At 38.3% G+C, this 22134-nt stretch overlaps 5 protein-coding genes and 1 long non-coding RNA gene across 7 annotated transcripts; 1 reads left to right on the plus strand and 5 right to left on the minus strand.

Annotated features, from left to right (window-relative positions):
- Positions 1 to 787: 787 nt before the first annotated feature.
- LOC148696017 (uncharacterized) lies at positions 788 to 1459 on the minus strand. The gene is made up of 2 exons (XR_015964918.1): positions 1413 to 1459; positions 788 to 1306 (listed from the first exon to the last, which is right to left on the minus strand). It is a non-coding gene; the product is annotated as an uncharacterized LOC148696017 (long non-coding RNA).
- Positions 1460 to 3981: 2522 nt separating this feature from the next.
- LOC137734528 (uncharacterized) lies at positions 3982 to 8204 on the plus strand. The gene has a single exon (XM_068473773.2). It carries the CDS (start codon positions 4180 to 4182, stop codon positions 8071 to 8073), a length of 3894 nt encoding a protein of 1297 aa, XP_068329874.2. The 5' UTR covers positions 3982 to 4179; the 3' UTR covers positions 8074 to 8204.
- Positions 8205 to 8958: 754 nt separating this feature from the next.
- LOC137735305 (heat stress transcription factor B-2a) lies at positions 8959 to 10331 on the minus strand. The gene is made up of 2 exons (XM_068474719.2): positions 9881 to 10331; positions 8959 to 9792 (listed from the first exon to the last, which is right to left on the minus strand). Exons 1-2 carry the CDS (start codon positions 10130 to 10132, stop codon positions 9151 to 9153), a joined length of 894 nt encoding a protein of 297 aa, XP_068330820.2. The 5' UTR covers positions 10133 to 10331; the 3' UTR covers positions 8959 to 9150.
- A 3760-nt stretch (positions 10332 to 14091) lies between these two features.
- Positions 14092 to 15929, minus strand: LOC137735030 (transmembrane protein 161AB protein). Its single transcript, XM_068474389.2, has one exon. It carries the CDS (start codon positions 15791 to 15793, stop codon positions 14423 to 14425), a length of 1371 nt encoding a protein of 456 aa, XP_068330490.2. The 5' UTR covers positions 15794 to 15929; the 3' UTR covers positions 14092 to 14422.
- A 1616-nt stretch (positions 15930 to 17545) lies between these two features.
- On the minus strand, positions 17546 to 20188 carry LOC137735199 (uncharacterized). 2 transcript variants are annotated; one of them, XM_068474602.2, is made up of 3 exons: positions 19657 to 20188; positions 17939 to 18015; positions 17546 to 17848 (listed from the first exon to the last, which is right to left on the minus strand). In XM_068474602.2, the coding sequence occupies exons 1-3, from the start codon at positions 19883 to 19885 to the stop codon at positions 17756 to 17758; spliced, it is 399 nt and encodes a 132-aa protein (XP_068330703.1). In that variant the 5' UTR covers positions 19886 to 20188; the 3' UTR covers positions 17546 to 17755. The 2 variants fall into 2 exon arrangements, with proteins under 2 accessions (XP_068330703.1, XP_068330702.1); XM_068474601.2 differs by having other exon boundaries at positions 17546 to 17860; positions 19657 to 20185.
- A 1123-nt stretch (positions 20189 to 21311) lies between these two features.
- On the minus strand, positions 21312 to 22123 carry LOC137734728 (uncharacterized). Its single transcript, XM_068473998.2, has one exon. The coding sequence runs from the start codon at positions 22121 to 22123 to the stop codon at positions 21533 to 21535; it is 591 nt and encodes a 196-aa protein (XP_068330099.1). The 3' UTR covers positions 21312 to 21532.
- Between the last annotated feature and the right edge of the window lie 11 nt (positions 22124 to 22134).

A 22134-nucleotide genomic window follows, 5' to 3' on the forward strand; every position in this document is an offset into this window, starting at 1 on the left:
TCTTCACAGGTGATATAAGATCCCTGAAAATTTTGCCTGAAATCTGTTCTCTGTTGGGCCACTGGCACTAGCACTGGCACGGCCACCGCCACCGCCACTAACTCATGCCATACAGCTTCAATAGGACAAGGCAGATGCCCCCCCCCTCCTTTGTGTAAAAGCTTTCTGCCCATATCAGCTTTCTTCAGTGGATAAAAAACACAAACTGATACCCTCCCTACCTTCTTTTCTATTTAATTTAATTTGGTTGCTAGAATTATTCAAATCTTTATTCTTTTTTTTCAACATTCCACGCTCCTATACTATTGTCTTTTTCTTTTGTTGAAGCTGTGAATAATTTTTTAGTGCAGTCGCCGAGTATCATAGCGCAATTGATCGTTGGTTTGATTAACTGGTTGAATATTGATGATCGTTGGTTTGATTAACTGGTTTAATATTAATGACTAACAACCGTTGAATATGATCTAATGACTTCATAAACGTCGACACTCAAGCCTTGTTTGGCAGCTCGGACTGTACTAACTATTTATGTCGGATGAGATAAATAGTCACCGGATAATACTGACGAACTTAGTCAGGCTTTTGGTGCAGTAGCAGACTAATGACCGTATTATTTATACTGTGTTTGGTATTGAACTGGATAGGACAAGGAAAAAACAATTTGACAAATCTTTGTTTGTTTGTTGAACTTTTCTCATATTTATACCTTTTGAAAACCACATAAATTTTCAAATAACAAAAAGAAAAATAGTATCAAATTTCACAAATGCATTCCTCATTCTTCAAGTTCAATAAAAAATTAACACGAAATACTATCAAATTTCATACCTCCGAGCTACTAAGTACTAAGACAGAACAAATAGGCATAGGAAGCACTTCACCTAAAAGCACTTAAATCGTAAGAAAGTTGGAGAACAACCAGATTAAGCACACAACCCAGTTAGCTAAACCCAGCAGAAATCAAAAAACGCATGTAGCAACACAAGTCCAACTATTGAGATATCAAAACATCACTGACAACCCATTTCTCTAAAAGCATTAGAAACTCAATGCCCAATTCACAAAACCCACCAAAATTTGATCCCGGTGGATGCAAAATCTTAAACATACACAGCAAAAATAAGAACCCATATGAATAAAAATTGGAACTTTATACTCAAAATCGAAGATGCATACCGGGCAAGCTGCGATTTTTGGGTAGCTGGAAAAAAGCAGCAGCGTAACGATAAAGGCGAGGAGAGAGAGAGTGAGGGGAGAAAGAGAGTGAGCTTCTGGAGAGGAAGAGAGATTGTCTGGAGACCTCCATCTGGAGAGAAAGGAGAGAGCAAGAGAAGCCCGGGAAGAAGAAGAAGAAGAAAAATGAAAAGACGAATTGTGATGCAAACGAAGAAGAAGAATTTGAGAAGACGAACCTGGGATTCAGACGAGAAAGGAGTGCATTTGGAGAGGAAGGAGGGAGCCAGAGAAGCCCGACTAAATTATACCGTGGATTTGGACGGTATAAGGAAGAGGGTAAATACCGTATAGAAAAGGTGGGCCCGGATTATTTAATCCGACCGCTTATTTAATCTAAATGAACACCAAACATCGTATTTTGTATTATTAGTATTATCTGGTATCTTATAGGGTGTGTCAAACAGGACCTCAGTGTTTGTATATACCGAGGAAATTTTGAGATATGAAGTAGCAAACTAATTAAGGTTAAGATTATGGATAAAATGAAATGAAATGTGGCAGGGACATGGTGCGCCTCAAAAAAGAGAAAATTTATGTTCATGGTTTGCTTCCTAAGAAGGGACAGATCAGCCGCAGGGGCAGCCCCCCTCTACCTCCCCTCCCCCTTTAAACTCTCATGTCTCATCAAATATCACTATCCCGAGTCCTCTGGCTCTCCGTCACCATCGACTCGAGGGCTTTCCGCGTCAGTTCACCTTAGAGGTTGCACACCTATGATTCTAGCGTCGAGGAGAAATTTTTTTTGGGGAATAGGTTACAGTTGGGAATCAATTCCATATGAAAAAGATAAAAGAAACTTAAAAGTAAGTTGAGTTTCTTTTGATATTATTAATTGGTTTGTTGTGGAATTTCAAATTTTTTTCATGTTATCAAAGCATGAGTGAAACTCAACGAACACACGTGCATCACATCACTCACTTGGTGTTGTCTATGTGTTAGGTTTGAAAATTCTCACGAGTGAGGGGGCTTATTGAGAGTTTCAATCTACATTGGAGAATGCCAACTGTTGTGCACCCCTTACGAAATTACAAGCTGTTTTAGACTTATACAATTCACTCCAGCGTCATTTGATGTGAGAATTGTCATAATTAAATTATTGTAATTAAGTTTGTATATGGATGCTAACCTAAGCCAAAGTATTTGAGGGTCTGTGTAAGACTATTTCTGAATTCTGAAACAACAAAAAGTATTATTATTGTTATAATTATGTTTGATAGAAAAACATATGTACAATAGAAGAACTTATTATTTGTTTCTTTAAGATGCATTGCTAAACATTTTCAAAGTCGTACTTAATTTTTTGTAAAAATTCTCCATGGTTGCTTATAAAAACTAAATGCAATGAATCCCATCATGGAAACTAATTGTATGTGTTTCGTTCTCAATCAATGAATATTGTACTTTGTTTCAAAAAAAAAAAAAAAAAAAAGTGTTGATCCTCACCATTTTTATAGAAATCTTCAAGAAAAAAAATTAGAAACCAAAAAATGGAGAGTGATGATTTTTAGATATAAATGTTCAAGTTGTACCACTTGTGATTTCAATGCAATTTATTTACCACTGTTTGTCTAATATCGTAAATTTAGCCATTTTCTGGGCTTACCAATATTGGGAATTACAGAAATTCTTTTTTCTGTATTCCAAAAATATTTTGTATTTCCAAAAAATTAAATTTATTGTTGATACCAAATTCGACCGATATTACTTAATAGAATAAGACTTAGTTATTATTGTAATTAATTACAAACCCTTTTTGAAACACCCCGACCAAAATCAAAGTGTGAGCACGCTTTAATTTCGATCAGAATTTGTCAATTTTTATATTTCTTCAAAATTTCAGTAAGCGCAGGAAAAAAAAGTAGAAGTTGGGTCACATTTTATCCATTGTGTAAACTTGGAACTTTCATGGAGTTGAGCGGCAAAGGTACAAATAATTGTGAATTTACCCCATCAATAACAAATAAGTGGAAACAATTATCAATTGTCTTCTCAACTTATGATCTTCTTTCAATTTGCTCCCTCAACTTTTAAGTTGTATATGAGCTCCTTAATCTTACAAAATGCTAATTTGTCCACAATTGTTAAATTTGAATTTGGCTAAAGTATTTACACTTATTTGATACAATCACCATATCTGATCGTTAAGATGGTCATATTCTATGTTATAGCTTCGTCCACTCGATTTAATGAGAATAACGGTAATTATGGGACAACAATAAAAGTTAGGGAGTTTTAACGAAAAGATCGCAGTACTGTTCACTTTAACGAAAAACCATATTTTTACACTAAAAAGTCAATCATGGTACTATTCACTTTCCCCTTTATTTTGTCTTTATCGTTAAAACTCAAAGTTTTCAAGTCATTTCCATTAATTTTCCTTAAAAATTACACAAAGTACTTATTTCTAATCAATCATTGCAAATACATCCATTACATGGTGCTAAGAATAAGGAAAAGATGGAGACATGTCACATGACATGCAAAAAAACAGAACCCGTATTTTCCGAAGCACCTGCACGTTTGAAAATACAAAAGATATGCTAAAAAGAGACAAAAGCCGGATTCTATGAAGTAGCACAAAGTAGGGCACTGGTGGATCTATATGTTAAATCTAGGAAACATATTGAGGTCAGACCCAAATTCAAGAAATATGTGGGTCACAAAAGGGGCTCATTTGCAAATTTAACAGAATCGCCGTTACGAGAGTACAAGTCACGTGAGCGGTGCATTTCTTCTCCTGACCGAATTAATGACACTCCGTCGTCCTCGTCTTCGATCTTTTATGGCCTCCTTGGCAAACACACAACTCGCAGAGAAAAGCTGTGGCGTTCAAGCTTCTTCTCAACGTTTGTGAAATGACCTATTAGCCCCTCTCTCCACCGCTATTTCTCTCTGCAAAACACAGGTTCCGACCCCTCTTTCTTCTTCTCAAATTGCCCTTTCATGGCGTCGAAAAAGCCTCTGTTTTTAGTTATATTCATAGTTTTTGAGTCCCTCTGTCTACTCGCCAATGGCGTTTCCCACCAAAACGACCAAAACCCAGAACAGGAAGCCCTTCTTTCCTTCAAAACCGCCCTCGGAAACCCCGCAGTGCTCTCCTCGTGGCGGTCCTCCGCCTCGCACTGCGACTGGGTTGGCGTTTCCTGCCATTTCGGCCGAGTCACCGAGCTCGCCCTCCCGTCCCTCTCCCTTAAAGGCCCGCTCCCTCCCTCCCTCTTCTCCCTCTCCGACCTCGCCGTGCTGGACCTCTCCTCCAACCTACTTCACGGCAAAATTCCACCTCAAATTCTCAACCTCAAACACCTAAACCACCTCTGCCTCACTGGTAACCAGCTCTCCGGCGAAGTACCGACCCAAATCGTGGAGTTGACTGAGCTGGAGACCCTGAAGCTCGGAACCAACTTTTTCACCGGGAAAATCCCGCCGGAGCTGGGATATTTATCTCTGCTTCAAACCCTGGAGCTCTCCAGTAATGACTTCTATGGAGATATTCCGACCCAGATGGGAAATTTGACCCGGCTGAAATTCCTGGACCTGGGCAACAACGCCCTCTCAGGTTCTCTTCCCTCTGACCTGTTTCCAAAGCTTCAATCTTTGGCTTCCATGGACGTATCACGTAATTCACTCTCTGGGGCAATTCCACCGTCAATTGGTAGCCTGAAGAATCTCACGGACCTCTACATTGGCAGCAATCATATATCCGGCCCGTTGCCCCGCGAAATCGGGGAGCTTTCGCGGCTCGAAATTTTGGACGCTGCTTCCTGTTCCATAACAGGGCCGTTGCCGGAAGAGATTTCTAAGCTGGAATCGTTGACCAAAATTGACCTCTCGTACAACCCATTGAGGTGTTCGTTCCCAAAAGGCGTAGGGAAGTTGCAGAACCTGAGTCTTTTGGCTTTGGTTTTCACAGAGCTTAATGGCTCTGTTCCTGCAGAGCTAGGGAACTGTAAAAGTTTGACGACTTTGATGCTTTCGTTCAATTCGCTTTCCGGGCCGTTGCCTCAAGAGCTCTCTGAGCTTCCACTGATGACTTTTTCCGTTGAAAAGAACCAGCTTTCGGGCCTCTTGCCTTCCTGGCTCGGAAAATTGAAGCAAGTCGAATCGCTTCTGCTTTCGAGCAATCTGTTTTCCGGGAAATTTCCACCGGAGATTGGCAACTGCTCTATGCTGAGGTTACTTGGCTTGAGCAATAACTTGTTGACGGGTCCGATTCCGGAAGAGATTTGCAATGCGGGTTCGCTTTTGGAGATTGATCTCGATAGCAATTACCTCTCGGGAACAATTGACAGCACGTTTGTCAAGTGCAAGAACTTGACGCAGCTCAACTTGGTGAACAATCGGATTGCCGGCGCAATCCCTAATTACCTTTCGGAGCTTCCACTCATGGTGATCGACCTTGATTCGAACAACTTCACGGGCACAATACCGAAAAGTCTTTGGAATTCGGAGAATTTGATGGAGTTCACAGCTTCGAACAATCAGCTGAGCGGTTCAATTTCGAATGAGATTGGTCGGGCAGCTGTCTTGGAAAGGCTCGTCCTTAGTAACAATCGGCTGACAGGAAAACTTCCTAAAGAGATCGGAAATGTCAGCAGCCTTTCTGTTCTAATATTGAATTCGAATCTTCTGGAAGGGAACATTCCGGCGGAGCTTAACAAGTGCACCGGTCTTACCACATTGGATCTGGGAAGCAATCAGCTTAGCGGCTCTATCCCAACGGAGCTATCAGAGCTAAGCCAATTGCAATGTCTGGTACTTTCTCACAACAATCTATCTGGTTCAATTCCTTTGAAAAAATCATTGTATTTTCGACAAGCAAATATCCCGGTTTTGAGCTTTGTGCAACATGTTGGAGTGTTTGATCTGTCCTACAATAGGTTGTCGGGTGCAATACCTGAAGATTTGGGTGACTCTGTTATTCTGGTGGATGTTTTGATCAGCAACAACCTGCTCTCTGGTGAAATTCCAAGGTCCCTCGCTCGTTTAACTAACCTTACAACTTTGGATTTGTCTGGGAACATGCTCAGTGGTTCCATTCCTCCTGAGTTTGGTGATTCACCGAAGCTTCAAGGCTTGAATCTGGGAAATAACCAGCTTACGAGTACCATCCCTGGAAGCTTTGGTCGTTTAGGAAGCTTGGTGAAGCTTAATTTGACTGGTAATAAGTTATCTGGTTCTGTACCCGTGAGCTTTGGGGAATTGAAAGAGCTAACTCACTTGGATTTAAGCTCGAACAAGCTAGATGGCAAGCTTCCTTCATCGCTGTCAAGCATGCAGAATCTCGTGGGGCTGTATGTTCAGGAGAACCGGCTTAAAGGTGGTGTTGATAAGCTGTTCTCGAATACCATAGCTTGGAGGATCGAAAAGATGAACTTGAGCAATAATTTCTTTGATGGGGTGCTGCCCCATTCTCTTGGTAATCTGTCATACTTGACGGATTTGGATCTTCATTCAAATTCGTTCCAAGGAGAGATTCCTCCAGACCTTGGGAATTTGATGCAACTTGAGTATTTTGATGTTTCAAGTAACAAGCTCTCTGGACAGATTCCAGAGAAAATTTGCAGCCTCATCAATCTGTTTTACGTGAACTTGGCAGAAAATAGGTTGGAAGGGCCGATTCCTAATAGTGGTATTTGCCGGAACCTGTCAGAAAAATCGCTTGCCGGTAACAAGAAACTGTGTGGGAGAAGTAAAGATTTGGATTGCCATGCCAAGAGTTTTGATGAATCAGCATTGTTTAATGCCCGGGGAGTTGCTGCTATTGTAGTTGGAAGTGCTCTAATCTTTATTGTTGCAGCTTATGCTGTAGTAAGATGGATCACCCGAAGCAGCCGGCATGATCCTGAAGAAGATGAAGAAAGCAGGTTGACTAGTATCATGGAACATTATTTTCTCAGAAGCAGCAGATCACAGGAGCTTCTGAGCATCAACGTTGCCATGTCTCAGCAGCCGCTTCTCAAGCTAACTTTAGTTGACATTCTTGCAGCCACCAACAACTTCTGCAAGACAAACATAATAGGAGATGGAGGCTTTGGAACCGTGTACAGGGCCACGTTGTCAGATGGAAAAACTGTTGCGGTTAAGAAGCTAAATGAGTATAAAACTCAGGGACATCGAGAATTCATTGCCGAAATGGAAACCCTGGGGAAGGTAAACCACCAAAATCTCGTTCCATTACTCGGGTACTGTTCTCTTGGCGAGGAGAAGCTCCTTGTTTACGAGTATATGGTAAATGGGAGCCTCGACATTTGGCTGAGAAATCGGACTGGAGATCCTGAAGTCCTAGACTGGGACAGACGTTTCAAAATTGCAATGGGTGCAGCCCGCGGCGTGGCTTTTCTTCACCATGGATTCGGCCCCCATATCATCCACAGGGATATAAAAGCCAGCAACATCTTGCTCAACGAAGACTTCGAACCCAAAGTTGCAGACTTTGGACTTGCAAGATTGATCAATGCCTGTGAGACTCACATTAGCACTGATATAGCCGGAACATTTGGCTACATTCCACCTGAGTATGGACAGAGCGCACGGTCTACCACAAAGGGAGATGTCTATAGCTTTGGTGTGATACTGCTCGAGTTGGTGACAGGGAAAGAGCCAACCGGACCCGATTTCAAAGATTTGGAAGGCGGGAATTTAGTCGGGTGGGTTTTTCAGATGCTGAAGAAGGGGAAGGCCGCTGATGTTCTTGATCCGACGGTGCTTGACGCGGATTTGAAGCGCACGATGGTTCAAGTGTTGAAGATTGCCTGTGCGTGCGTTTCTGATAACCCAGCTCAGAGGCCTACAATGCTTCAAGTGCTGAAGTTTCTCAAAGGGATTAATGATGAGTAAAATGTAGAGTTTTATGGCAAAGAATTTGATAACAATCATGATTTAAACTAATTAGGAAGGGACGTAGGGCTTATAAACTAATGGTATAATTAGTCTGCTAATCTAATCAAAAGCTGGAGTTATTTAATTAAGCACCATTTAGTTTTCATGTGTTTGATGCTTGAGTTTCTTCTATCCATTGATTTTTTCGTAGCAATATCGGAAAATTTAGAGAAATATAAGAAACTTTTAAATTTCGCCCAAAAACTACATATTTCTTTAATATTTCCGACATAATGGTCCACTGTCGACTATATGACAATTCCTTAAAGTTTTATTTTAAATTTTCACGTTTTTGAGCAAATTTTCATCCATCGAAATTTTGCCAATTTGAATATCAATATTTCTATTGACACTAACATTTTAAACACTGGACCGAAAATATGTTATAATCCATCTTCAATTAAGATGAACTACTCAATTTTGAGTTTCCTCGTTTTATGTTGAATTTGCCCAAACTCAAAATTTTGTAGGCTTCAATCAACACACCACAATTTAGTCTTTACTTGTGAGTTTATATTGAGTTCGATATCTAATTATAGTTAAATTACGATGTTACACCAAGATTGACTTAAATTCAACAATCTTTAATCAGTCAGATATTTAAACACGAAACTCAATGAAAAGTTGAAAAATAAGGTGATGCAAAAATAAAATAATTTTATATTACCGATGGACACAAGAATTTTGAGCCGTTAAATCTTTCATATTGATTCGTTGCTTTGGTATGGTCTTTCGCAACTTAATTTCTTGTAGGCTTATTATTTCACCTTTTTCTTTTTCTTTGTCTTTGTGGGAACATTTGATCAGATTCCATGCGGAATATCATGCAAAATCAAAAAGGCAGAAGACAAAAACAAAAGTGTTATTTCTAAAATTCATAAAGCAAAAAGAGTAGACAGTCTAAGAAACTTCTTGAAGGGAATGGGCCCCCCTAGAGGTTGACGACGCACGTGAACCCATTTTTAACACGTGCCTCAATCCTGGTTCTTCCAAGTACAACTCCATCTAATATCTACCGTTGCTTCTAACTACTGATCAGTTGCACACCCTCTGATTAGCCATGTGGCATTGCTTCAGCCACGGCGTTTCCTTATGACCAATATCCGACGGCTCTGATTTAACCTCGCTACCACTCGGTTGCTGAAGCCGCAAGTCGGTCTCATCGTTCTCTACGCCGTCGCCGCCGGCCTCTCTCGCGCGCTTGGTCCCAATCACCACCCCGAAAAGCTTCGGACTCGCCTCTTCTTCCTCTTCGTTCTTCCTCTTTCCGGAGAAACGCTTCCCCGGCTTCAAATCCAGCGGTTTTAGCTCCGGGAAACCGTTCTCCGATTGGGCGCAAGCGTAATTCGATACCATGGTGAAGATGTTGTTGCAGAGGGACTTGACCTCCGCCAGCTCCTTGGTGAGCTGCACGTTCTCTTTCCTCAGCCTCTCGTTCTCGTCCATAATCTCCGACGATGCTCTGATCGGCGACGAACTCGAAGACATCACCTGCTCGTCGCCGGAGTTCGACGGGGAGATCATCGGTTTTGCCGTCGGAACCGCCCAAACCGACGCCACCGGCGGCGCCGGAGGGTTGATTTTCCGGCGTTGTATTTCGCAGAGAAGCCGCTTCCCGCCTCTCCGAAAGCTATCGTTCAAGAATTCCCATCGGTCCGGCACAACCTTCCGAAATCCCTGAAATTCGAACACAAAACATTCAGAAATTAATAAATTCCAACCGGAAAATCGCCGGAAATTGAAGAATCGAATTCAAGATGCTTACGTAGGTGTTGAGCTGCCGTACGAAGCTGGAGAAGTTGTTGTGCTTGAAGTACTTGGGGAGCAAATCTCTGGCGAAGACGGTGGGGTTCCAGACGACGAAGCTGGATCCGTCGTCGTTCCATGAGATGACGTCGTCGATCGAGGGGTCGTCGACGAGCTGATACGTCTTGGTCAAAAACGGAGTTGGAAGAGCTCGCTGCGACGACTCGCCGGACGTGGACTCGCCGGTCGGCTCCACCGGCGTCGGAGCCATATCGAAAGCCGCGCCTCTAACGGAAAAGGAAAATTGAAATGGAAATTTGGAAGACGATGAGAGAGAGAGTGAGAGAGAGAGAGAGAGAGAGAGGAAACCAGAGGGAGAGAGAGTTGGGTTGGAGGGACGAAGGTGGGAATCGGTTATGGTGGTTCTAGAAGGTTCTTTGGGGGAATTTATAGGGTGGGAGGTTAGGAAGATGATGAGAGGGAGACGGAAGAATCGGAGGGAACCCACACGAAACACTTACCATTTTCGAGAAACTTCCGGGTCAGATTTTCTTCGGTTGCGTGCACGTGGCGGCTCATGAGAGGTTGGTAGGGATGGAATAAGTTTGTGTGAGAATTGCCTTATGGTAGTCCACTTCGATAAAGGACACGGAACCTCTACGGATTTATCTACATTATTGAAATTTAATCCAACGGTTATAAATAAAGGATCTTCTTAATAGTTATAATAATTGTAATTATTGGATCAAATTTCAATGATCCAGATCTATTGATCCCTAAATTCAGATCCCAAGAGGATATATGTCATTCAATAAATTAATGGCATACTTATATGGTTTCGAATTATTGCTTTTATGATTTCTAAATTAGGTTTAAGTTTTGATAAAATATCATACTTGACTATTTAAAGAAAAACTATACGATGTTGACTTAGATCATCTTTAATGAAAATGTAAAAAATGTTACATAGATATATAACAGTAACAAATGACGTATTATTTATTCCAATCGAGATGACAAAGATGACATGAAAAATGAGATGTCAAAATTGACATCATTGCTTCAAGATATCAGATATTAAATGCTAGCATATTTAAGTGTCTTTTATGTCAATTTTGCTATTTTCAAAGGCATTTCACTTGCCTTATCTTAAATCCTAACAAATTTAAGTATATTTTTTAATTATTTTTAAACAATCAATACCTTTTTTTTTCTTTTTTAAAAAAAAAAAAAAACATAAATGAAGCAATAAATTTTGGCATATCGGATGGAAGAAAAATATCGACAATATATCTAATTGTCAAGTCAGCCATCAAATGGAAATTTGATGTTTTGAATTTAAAGCCTTCTTTGGAGATGCTCTTATAGAACTGTATTTATGATCAGAATTGTTCATATTTGTAAAAAAATTATTAAAATTAGGATCTTTTCATCATTGAATTGTATAAAAAAAATCAAACAGGATTAATAAAAGTAAAACCGTCTAATATTTGTAATAATAGATTGACTAAATGACCTACGTTTAATTTATTTTTTGTCTAGATGATCTTTACAAAGTAGCTTATAAAATGAACGGTTTTGATCATAGCACAAAGCTTTGTAATTCGAACATGGAGAAGTTTGAGTAGGAATTTTTACTTATCCTTAAGCAGTCAAACATTGTTCATATCTCTTAGTGAGCTATACGTAAAAATCGAAACACGGGCTAAAACTCTTTTTGTAAATCTTCAAAGAAGCTTTCGGTATGCCATATTTTAAGACGCGATAACCTCCCCTTCGCTAAACTTTTCAAAACCAAGCGAAATCAAAAGTACTATAAAATGTTAAACCACAATCTGTACTTAAAAAAATCAGGTTTTAGATCCGTTTGAATAAATAATATAAATAGACATATTGTCATGTACTATTATAAATTTATGTCTCCAAAATTTAAAATAATAACGTTGATAACTTCAGGTAATGGTTTAAATGTCTAACACAAAAAAAACATCTCTCAATCATATCTTTTCAACTTTCTCGACTTAGAACCTTTTTTTTTTTTTTTTTTTGAGTTTTAACAAAATACTTCGGTAATGTTCACTTATAACAAAAAATTATATTTTAACTTTTTTTTTTCTGATGTTATTCACTATACATTTATTTGTCATTTTTCATTAAAATTAAAATTTTTTTTTTAACTTTTCGTTAACTCTTTTTTTTTTTTTTTTTTTTTGGTCGAAGATTTAGAACCTCTTTAACCGCTATATTTAGGTATGTGCATTTGTCACCATTGGATTGGAAATGATCTTAATCTTAACAAAGGTAAAAAGAGAGAGAGAGAGTGTGTGTGGTCACATGGTCTGGTTGAATCTGTCACGCGTGGGGCGAAAAAGCGAGGAAAAAGAAGATAAAGTGGACTAAAGAAGCAAAGCAACCAAATTGCAATCTTCTTCCTCTTATGGCTGCCGCTCCACTTTTTAATTTAATTAATTTACGTAAATGCTTTTTCCTTGGTAATTGGTGTGGTCAATGTATCTATCTTAAGTCCAATCTTGTTACGATAATGATGTTGAAAATAAATTGTTGATGGGAGGAGAGATTTTATATGGATTTATAAATAATTGGATTACTTTTTATATTGCTAATTGATTTTACGAAGGAATTCTAACTTTTTTATAGTATCAGAGGAAGTTCACCAACGTGCGAAGCTAAATGACCACATGCTAGGCTTGAAAATTCGTCACACCTGAGGAGGCGTGTTGAAAATGAATCCCACATTGATGGAAGAAGGAACCTTGCATAGACTTATAAATAGTTGGGCATATTACTAATTAGTTTTATAATGGAACCCCAACTTCTTCAAATGATAAATGAATATTGTGAAGCAACCTACCAATGAAAATGCATTACGCATTTGTCACTTTACGTATTAAGAAAGGGTAGTGTTATCCACATTCATTTTCTCTTCTCACACACACACACACACAATTAAAAGGGTTGTAGAAAGGGAACCCGTCCACTTATTTCATTCGACATTATGGGGCGGAGGCCCGCCAAATTCAACCGACTTTTGGATAACAAAATGGCGAGCTGATATGCTTTGATCAAGGAAAATGCCGCTTTGAATCTAATGAATTGCAGAATATCAATAGCCAACAAAAGTGTGAGACGTAACAATGAGTGTGTGAATAACATTATTCTTAAAAAAATGGTTTTTACATCTCCTTTCTCTTCCTCCACATGCATTTTTGCTTTTAACCTACCTTTAAATTTAACAGAGCAAAGATAAATCAAATGTCGGCTTCGAACAAGATGTGCAAAGTTACCAAAAATATGTGCAAAAATCATTTTTCGGGCTGTGTAAGTTATTATTTTTCAATAAATGTATGTGATACAAATTGTGGTTTTCGTACAATACTCATCATCATATTTAAACATTTGCGGCAATCAATTTATTTTGTATCCCCAGTTCACAGCATGAAATCATGTCTTCGACTCATATCATAACACGAGGACTAGAAACATCAAGAAAACAACTCTAGAATAATTTTGATCAGCAAGATAAACAAAATCTAGTCATTTGGGACAGCAGAAACAATGTAAAACATTTAATTTTGACTGCAAATGACAAAAATGGAGTGCAAAAATCGCGATCTTACACAAATATTTACCGTCTATGGGATATATGATTGGTGGATTTAGTATTAGCACATGGTATAATTATGTAGTCTCCCTAACATTACTGCAACTAACGTGATGGATCTTTCACATCCTAACACTCCATCTTGGCCCATCATATCAGATCCACGCTTATGAAACTTATCACAATGCGAGATGCGAGTTAGGCTAGTTGATCATGACAGTACTTCCGTCATAATATAGAATGTTCCGGGAGGAAATCTACCCTACTTTAGTTTGTAATATGGTTTTCCATAACATCACATTCCTGCAAACTTCCAAAAGATACATAGAATCTTAATACATTTACAGCTACAACATACTTCCAAGATAATAACAACCATCCTTGCTTAATAAGTACAAGCCGGACATGTTTCATAGGATTCGTCACAAACATTGCATCAAGAAACCAACTCATCAAAACACATATAACTTGCCTAGCGTTCGCTTCGATTTTACCAAGTTTTGTTCAAATTGCAGTTGATCATTTGATGGAAAAAAACGTGTATAAGTACAGATACAAAGAGAAGCTAAACATATTCGCAAACAATTTCCAGGGACATGCTCAGCCAGTTAATCAAAGTTGTACGGGACTCAGTTATACGCTCAAAATTGAATCTAATTTGCCACGAGTTATGACGTTTACAAAAGAAAATACAATAGCAGAACCCTAACATGTAGTAAATGAGTGTGAATCAATGTAACAACAAAATAAACAGAGGAGGCCAAAGTATATACCAGATAATGCGTTCGATCCTCCCTTCCCCCTCCTCCAGGAGGCAGAATTGCACTGGTCAAGTAAATCAAAATTCTGTTACAAAGCACAACAACACTCTCACTTAAAATTCGTGAAAAGTCCCAACTCAAGGATTAATTTGAAGGTTGAATCAGCAGATCAAAGTCGTCAAGTCATGTACAAAATGCAGCGCCGATAAAGAAAAATGGTCGCTGAACTGTAAATCGTCCAAACAAAGAGGATCCACCAAGCCATAAAGAGAGCCACTTCTTTCACAAACGCAGAGCAAGGAGCTAGACTACAAATGTATGGGTAATTTTCCGGAGAGACACCATCGATCTGAGACAATCCAAGAAAGAGGAGCAACAAAACGGGTGGTCCAAGGAATTGTAGAACTACAAGGCATAAGTAGTGATTGTGCAAAAACACCTTAGCCCTACTGAAATCCAAGTCAGGAACCCTGCTAGCATGCAACCGTTGATACCAAGACAGCAATGCCTCGTTCAAATACATTTGTATGTTTGGGCGTAAAGCAACAATCTGTACTAAACTCGTAGCCAGCAAGCACCAAACCCTAAATTTAGCAAAATCCGAAGGTGAAAATCCGATATTTCCAAACAACATATCCGCACTTCCACTCTTGCGATCGATGTTCTTGTTCACGAACATTCCAGCCAAGGGATTAATCCACAACAAAACGGTGAACACAATCATCATATGATTCACATACAGAACAGCTCTGCCAAACCAATCACATGACAGCATTACCAAATCAGACCTAATCTGATCAGTTCCAAGCCAAAAACACCTCGCACTCTTCACTGCCGGAATAAATAGAAAACCCGAAAAGCATCCCATCAAAACAGCAATAAACATCTTCCCGAACCCATCAATAGACTCGAAATTGAAATCGAAAAACTTAGGACTAAACGTGAAGCAAATCGCATTGCCTAAAACCAACCCCACAGCCCCCAAAATCACACTCAATTGCTTCTCGGACCGTCTCGAAGCGGATTTCTCATACGCAACTTTACCAAGCAAAACCAACAACTTAGAAACACCGGCAAATCCCAACAAAACCGGAACAAAAACCCCATTAACTAAAAACCCAGAATTTTTATCGTCCGATTCGTTATTCAAGTACAACAACTGAAGCAAAAGACATGAAATTGCAACGAAAGAGAAAGTGAAGGCATTGGAATACTCATTGAAATATAGGCGGGTTTGGAGGTGGGCCTCGTCGAGCTTGAGGCGGAAGATCTGAGCATTGTTTTCATCGAACTCGGGGTTGGATTTTGACTTTGACCGCTTCCTGAGCTCGGGGTTGGATTTGGAGTGCTGCCCAGTAGCGGAATCGGGGCCGTCGGGGCGGCGGATGGCGGCGCGGACGCCACTCTGGACGTTGTCGGGGTGGATGTAGGTGTGGAGGCCGCGGAGAAAGAAGACGGGGATTTTGAGAAAGGTGAGGAGGAGGGTGAGAGTGAGGGAGAGTGAGATTTGGAGTATCAGATTCTTGTAGGTGATCAAGAATTGGACCATTGTTTACTTGTTGGTTTGGGTTTTGAAAGACCAGAGAGTGCTGTGGAATTGGGACAAATGCTTTGGGCGTTAGAGAGAGAGACAATGTGGGAGTTTGAGATCTTAAGATTGATTGGCTTCTAAACTTCTTCTGAGGTTGTTGAAGTGAAATGGGATCCTCTACATGCTTGTTCTTGTTGGTCATCCGGATCCACTTTAGGATTCTCACATCTTAGTCATTCATCGTGTATCGGCGGTTAGAAATTATTTTATTTTTTCATTTAAAATTAAACACAAATAGTATTTACCGAAAAATAACCGTACGATATATAATGAACGATTAAAATATAAGAATTTCTAATACCCCACGAAATGAATCCGCAGAGGATTTCTTTCCGTTTTTGTTGCTTTTTTTGTACTCTACGTTGTTGTCAAGGTCATACTTTGTTTTTGTGGTAATTGGGCTCCTTACCTTTGGGCCTGTAGAAGGGGGATAGCTTTCTTTTCAATGACAATCCAATTAGAATAGCCCACACGGTTAGCCTAGAGGTGGTAAACTGGTGGACTAAGTCGCTCATTCGATCACAGTCACAAATATACTCTCCGGTATTCGAGTCGTGTTTAGAATGATTTTCATATTAATGGGAGGAGAATTTTGTATATGCTCATAAGCAAGTCTCATTTTGCTAATTGGTCTTATTGTAAAACCTCATCTTTCTTAAGGTTGGATTAGCATATGGTGGATCGTTCGATTTTAACGTTGGTGAATCACACTATGATGGATAGGGAAGGCTGAAATGCCTTTGTGAGTTTTCTTCGACTTCAAAAGAGTGAATTTCCATGACAAAATCACCAGTTGATTCCCTTTTAAAGAAAAAAAATAATTAATATTCATGATTCATGAAACATCTGGATTGTGACTACACAAAAGGAGAATTTGAATTATGGGATGCGCCTTCAATAATTTTGTGTTGATCAATCCACACAAACACATCCAATGACAAAAATATCTGTCCAAGTCAAAGTTATCATACTCTATCCCAAAAGATAAGCTTTTTCCCGGAATTAAAGATCAAGGCTTGGTACTATTTCTTCATCCATTTCTTATTGTCCTTTTTCTCTTCTTTCATTGAAAAATCAATTAAAACATCGCTATCATTTACCCGCCAAATAAAAGAAAACCCTAGAAATAATTATTAACAAAAATGTTATTTTTATCATATTTTTATACTATAATTGTATATCATCTTAGGTGACATCTGATGTAGACAATCACATCATCTAAATTAATTAGCATTTAATTTCAAACTGTTAAACAATAATTAATAAAAAGATTGTTAATTAAATGATAATTGAGTTATACGAGAAGCCTCATTTTTACTTCCTCTATCCATTATGCTTCTTCTTCCTTCCCTTTACCTTTTCACGCCAGTTTTTTTTTTATTGATTTCTATGATTATGGTCAAGCTTTATAGAATTTACTCATATACCAAAATAACCATTGATTTCTATCTCCAGACTCATGCCCCGTGGCCCCAATTCTCATTCCCCTTCAAGTATTTCTATCTCCAATCTTCATTGGTACTCCATGGTTGTTCATCTCGTAATTTTTTTGTTCTTTTCAAAATATTTTTTTTGTGGTTTAAAGGAAGGATTTCATCTGATTATTTCATTTAGTAATGCCTATTAGCTTTCATGCGAATTAGGAGTCAAAATCAAATTTGTCTATCAGATTAAGGTTCATACCCAACTAAGTTACCAACACTAGAGGGAGATCTTCAAGTTTGCAATTTTCCTTATTTAAGTATTTTAATTAATAAGAAAATTGAAATTAAATGATATAGCTTGTCCAACTCATCTACCACTTAAGATGGTAAAGAAATGTTATATAGAATTGTGGTAAGAATATCATTACTCAATTATTAATGCTAAGATTAACGTTAGCAAGATCTAATCATATCCATGGATGCCCGGTTGATCTGATCAGTTGATTGGTGCAGCCAGTGCCAGCTGATCTGGTACATTAACATTTTGTTGCTCTATCTCATCTTTATCACCAGCCGTTCTGATTTCAATCTGTGGTACCACCTGCGGTGGGGACCCGCAATTAATTAAGCAAATGGTATTTATCAGTTAAACTTTTGTGTTATAGGGTTAATTGCCAACCTGATCTTGTGATGTTTTGGAAGGCTGAGATGATACCGTCCTCGATCTTTTTTCACTTCTACCGCCCATTCTGCCACCTAGACCGAATATCAATAACACAATAAGTACATTTTATTACCACTAGCCAAAAAAAAGTACTAAATGAAAATTAATACAATAAAATAAATCACATAACTACTAAATAGTGCTCAATGTTTAAAATATCTACGAAATTATAGATATTTTCGTTGAAATATTCGAAAAATCAATTATCAATATGGGATGAAACCCAAACTTCATCCTGTATTAGCGAGATATGGAAAATCAATAATATCAACTATATTTACCGATTCACTGCATAAATTTTCCTAGGATCCATGGCAGATTTTGAACTTTTATTATTATTTTTATTTTTTAGAAAAATTTCTCTAATTTTTACTAAATCTGAATGAGTTGATATACTCACCCAATGTCTATTTTCATAATTTTCTTTAAAGGCAACTGATATTGATATTTTTTTATTAAATTTTCATGTCGATATTCTACATATATCGATATTTTACATATATCGATATTTTAAACACTGCTAACAACCTAAAACCACACCTCACAATATCTCAAGGTATATTTGATCAGTATTTTACGTATACTAGGTTTTCTAGGTGCTGTTTAGACGCAATTTTTTCTAATAAACGATATTATTTACAAATTATTTTTAACAAATTCCTGGCGAGAATTGAACCTAAGACATTTCACTTATAAATAAAGAGGAATCTCACTAGATTGTAGTACTAAATGACATATTAACACTTTTAGACGTTAAGCACAAGGCATAGAGAAATTCGAATAATTCAAACTCAAGACATAGTATAATCAAACTCGGATTTGAGAGGATTTTAAAAGACTTTAAAATCTTAATATAGTCAATTAAAATATTTTAAAGAATTTTAGAACCTATTCAAATCTAGGTGTAGTCAATTAAAAGATTTTAAATGATTTTAAAATCCATCCAAATCTAAGTGTATTAAAAAAATTAAGATTTTGGAGGATTTCAATAAGTTGTGGATTTTGTGGGATTTGAGAGTAAGAAGTATATATAACCAAGTTTAAAAAGAATCCAACCTCACCCCCTAAGATTTCAAATCCTTTTCCTTCTGAGCAATCCTCAAATCTCTACCAACCTCAACCACACACAGGTAACCACCATATACTTTGGTGGAATCTCTTTTTGTAAGCATTTCATAGTATTGCACACAGTTTGAGCTAGGTTTTTGGACGATGGTGATGGTTGTTAGTGGTGTAGTGTTCAAAAGCTCACCAAAGTTACGTTGATCTATCAATTGAGAAAGAGATAGAGTTGTAATTGTGTGAAAGGAAACCCAAAAAGAGAGGGGATAAAGTGGCTATTGAGTATAGTAGGGTAAGGGGAAAGATTTTTTTTTTTTTTTTTTTTTTTTTTTATAAATAAAAAAATTATATGAAAATCCACCACAATCTACTAAAATCTACAAACTTAAATCCATTCAAATTCTTTAAAATTCATATAAATTTTGTAGGAATCTTAAATTCTCCTAAATCCTATCAAATCTATCACTTTTAAAATCCTTTAAAATCTTAGTTTGACTACACCCTTAAATTAACCGTGTTGTTCTTCTTCAAATACACCACGAGGAAAATGCGTACAGTAAAAACGGATCCGACCTAACTAATTAATAATATAACAACATGTAATTAATTACCTTGTAAGGAGTTACGGTTTTTGGTGATTCTGCTGCTGGTTTTGAGATCCAGGGTTGAGTCGGAGCTGTCCGGCAAGTAGCGGTCGAGACGAGGAAGATGAGGAAGATGACGGTGATCCTTGTTCTTCTTCTTCTCAAACATGGCACGCACGAAGGATTCCTCCATGCTGTTCAAAAACTTGACGTGCTTCTCGTTCGTCCACGACATGTTAACCGGGGACAACTCCATTCTCACTAGTTCCGATCTTAATTCGGCCGCCACCTACGGTGGTTTGGAGAGGAAGTAGCTAGGTTATAGCCCCCGGCTAATGGATGGTTGAAAATTATGAAGGGGATGGTCGGTATGTTGCAGGTTGGCTATATATATATTTTCAAATTGGAGGTTTTGGAAGGGAGTTTGGAAGAGCTGTGGGAGGATGGCACTAGCTGTCGTCGACCGACATGTGTTTGGCTCACCAGAATTTATCACTTTCCAAATATCCCAACTCACTGGACCTCCCAAAGATATTAATCGTAGCAAATTTTAGATTTTTTTGTGTGGAGATCCGAAGGATATATTTCTTTGCTAAGATATTTTATATATTTATTTTTAAAAAGAAATAGTTGGTGGGTTTGTAACGACAATCTACTCTTTCAAAACTGAAAAGACACACAAGTACATTTCATTCTGTCTTAATCAATCTTTAGTAAGATATTTAGTATATTAATTAGTGGTCTGCCATTCCATTAAAGGAAAATTAACGAAAAGTTCAAAATTTTTTTAATTTTAATGAAAAATGATAAATAAATGTGTAGTGAATAATATCAGGAAAAAGTAAAATATATGATTTTTCGTTAAAAATGAACAGTACCGAGATTGTTTCGTTATAACTCTATTCAATTAATGCATAGAAAGAATAATCGTCTAAAAGATATTTTTATGGAATACTCGAAAGATGATGAATGAAGGTAATATTTGTATGTAAGTTTTGGAATAAAAATGTCTAGGTTTTGTGGGTGTTTATCATCAATGATCTATGAAGTTGATCAAACTTATCATTTTAATCTCTCATTTTCAAATTCAATCAATGCCGTCATTTACATTTTACTATTGCAAATCAATTTCGTCTTTCCATTTAGATTTCATCAGCTATTCTATTAGTTTGTTGATGTGGCACACATGTCAGACCCACAAATCCAATTAAATGGTAACACGTGGATTACACAAAATAATTAATTCTTTAAATGATTTAAAATTCTAAGAACCAAAATAAAAAATGGACAGTATGGGCTAGGGGAGACCCTCAATTTTATATAAAAGTTTATCGAACACTCAAACACTATTTTTTAAAATATTTTGTTAAAAGCTCTTTTACAAGAAAAAAAAAATTACGAAACACACAGTTGCTTTATTTTACAATTATTTATTTTCATAGCATGATAAAAATTATTTTTTTCTAAAACCACAACAATACCAATTTAACCCTACCTCAAGTGCACAACAACATCTAGATTTTCAAAAACAAGAAAGTGCCTAAATAACCATCCAACAAATATCCAACAAGGAAAACAAAGGGTCGAACAAGGAAAACAAAGGGTCGACCGGGCGGGTAGCGCGAGTACGAAAGCTTTTGCGCAGTCGAGGAGGCATAGAAAGTGGAGCACGCAATTAACAATTTCACAAGAAATTTTTTATTATGACAGAACACGAATGATGCATTACGTGTTTTTATATAAGTGATAAAAAATTTTATTTTTGAAATTATTAACTTTTTAACACACATATCCTACTATTTATATAATGATACGTGATATACTATCACATGTACTGGTTACAATGAAAAATCTCTCTAATCTCACGGTCTATGGTGGGCCCACATTCAACAGGTAATCGCGGTCATTCTAGATTGGCGTGGCGAGCTCGTATAGCTTCCTCAGGGCTCTGACCCAAAACCTCACTCAACTTATAGACCACCATCTCAAACAACACAAACAAAGCCCCCTCGTACACGCTCCCCATCGGAAGCAACGGCCGAGATTTCATCACATCCCCACCATCATCCGCCATGGTCTGTGCTGGCACGTAACCAACCACGCTAGCGTGCCTCGCACACGATCCACTCTCCGGCTGCGCCGTCAGCAGCAGGACTCGACCGCCGTTTGATCGGGCCACGGAGCAAATTGCATCCACAGTAGAAAATCCACCCGGACCGGCTGAGGCTATGAGTAGATCGGCAACTGCGATCGGGGGAGTGGTCATGTCGAATACCATGTGGGCCGAGAGCCCTAAGTGGGCAAGACGCATACACAGCGCCTTCAGCATTAGGCCCTCTCGGCCCACCCCGTAGAGAAAGACACGGCCTTTTCGGGCCGCTGTGGAAGAGAGCTCGGTGACCAAAAGGTCGAGGACCGGCGGGTGGGGGTGGGTTGGTTTGGTGAAGATGGAGGCTAAGTGGCTGCATATTTGTGAAGCAAGCTCTGAAGCCATTGCTCTGAGTC

The sequence above is a fragment of the Pyrus communis genome, chromosome 7 (genome assembly GCF_041283825.1).
Source record: "Pyrus communis isolate YQ-2024b chromosome 7, ASM4128382v1, whole genome shotgun sequence".
NCBI classification, from domain to species: Eukaryota; Viridiplantae; Streptophyta; class Magnoliopsida; order Rosales; family Rosaceae; genus Pyrus; species Pyrus communis.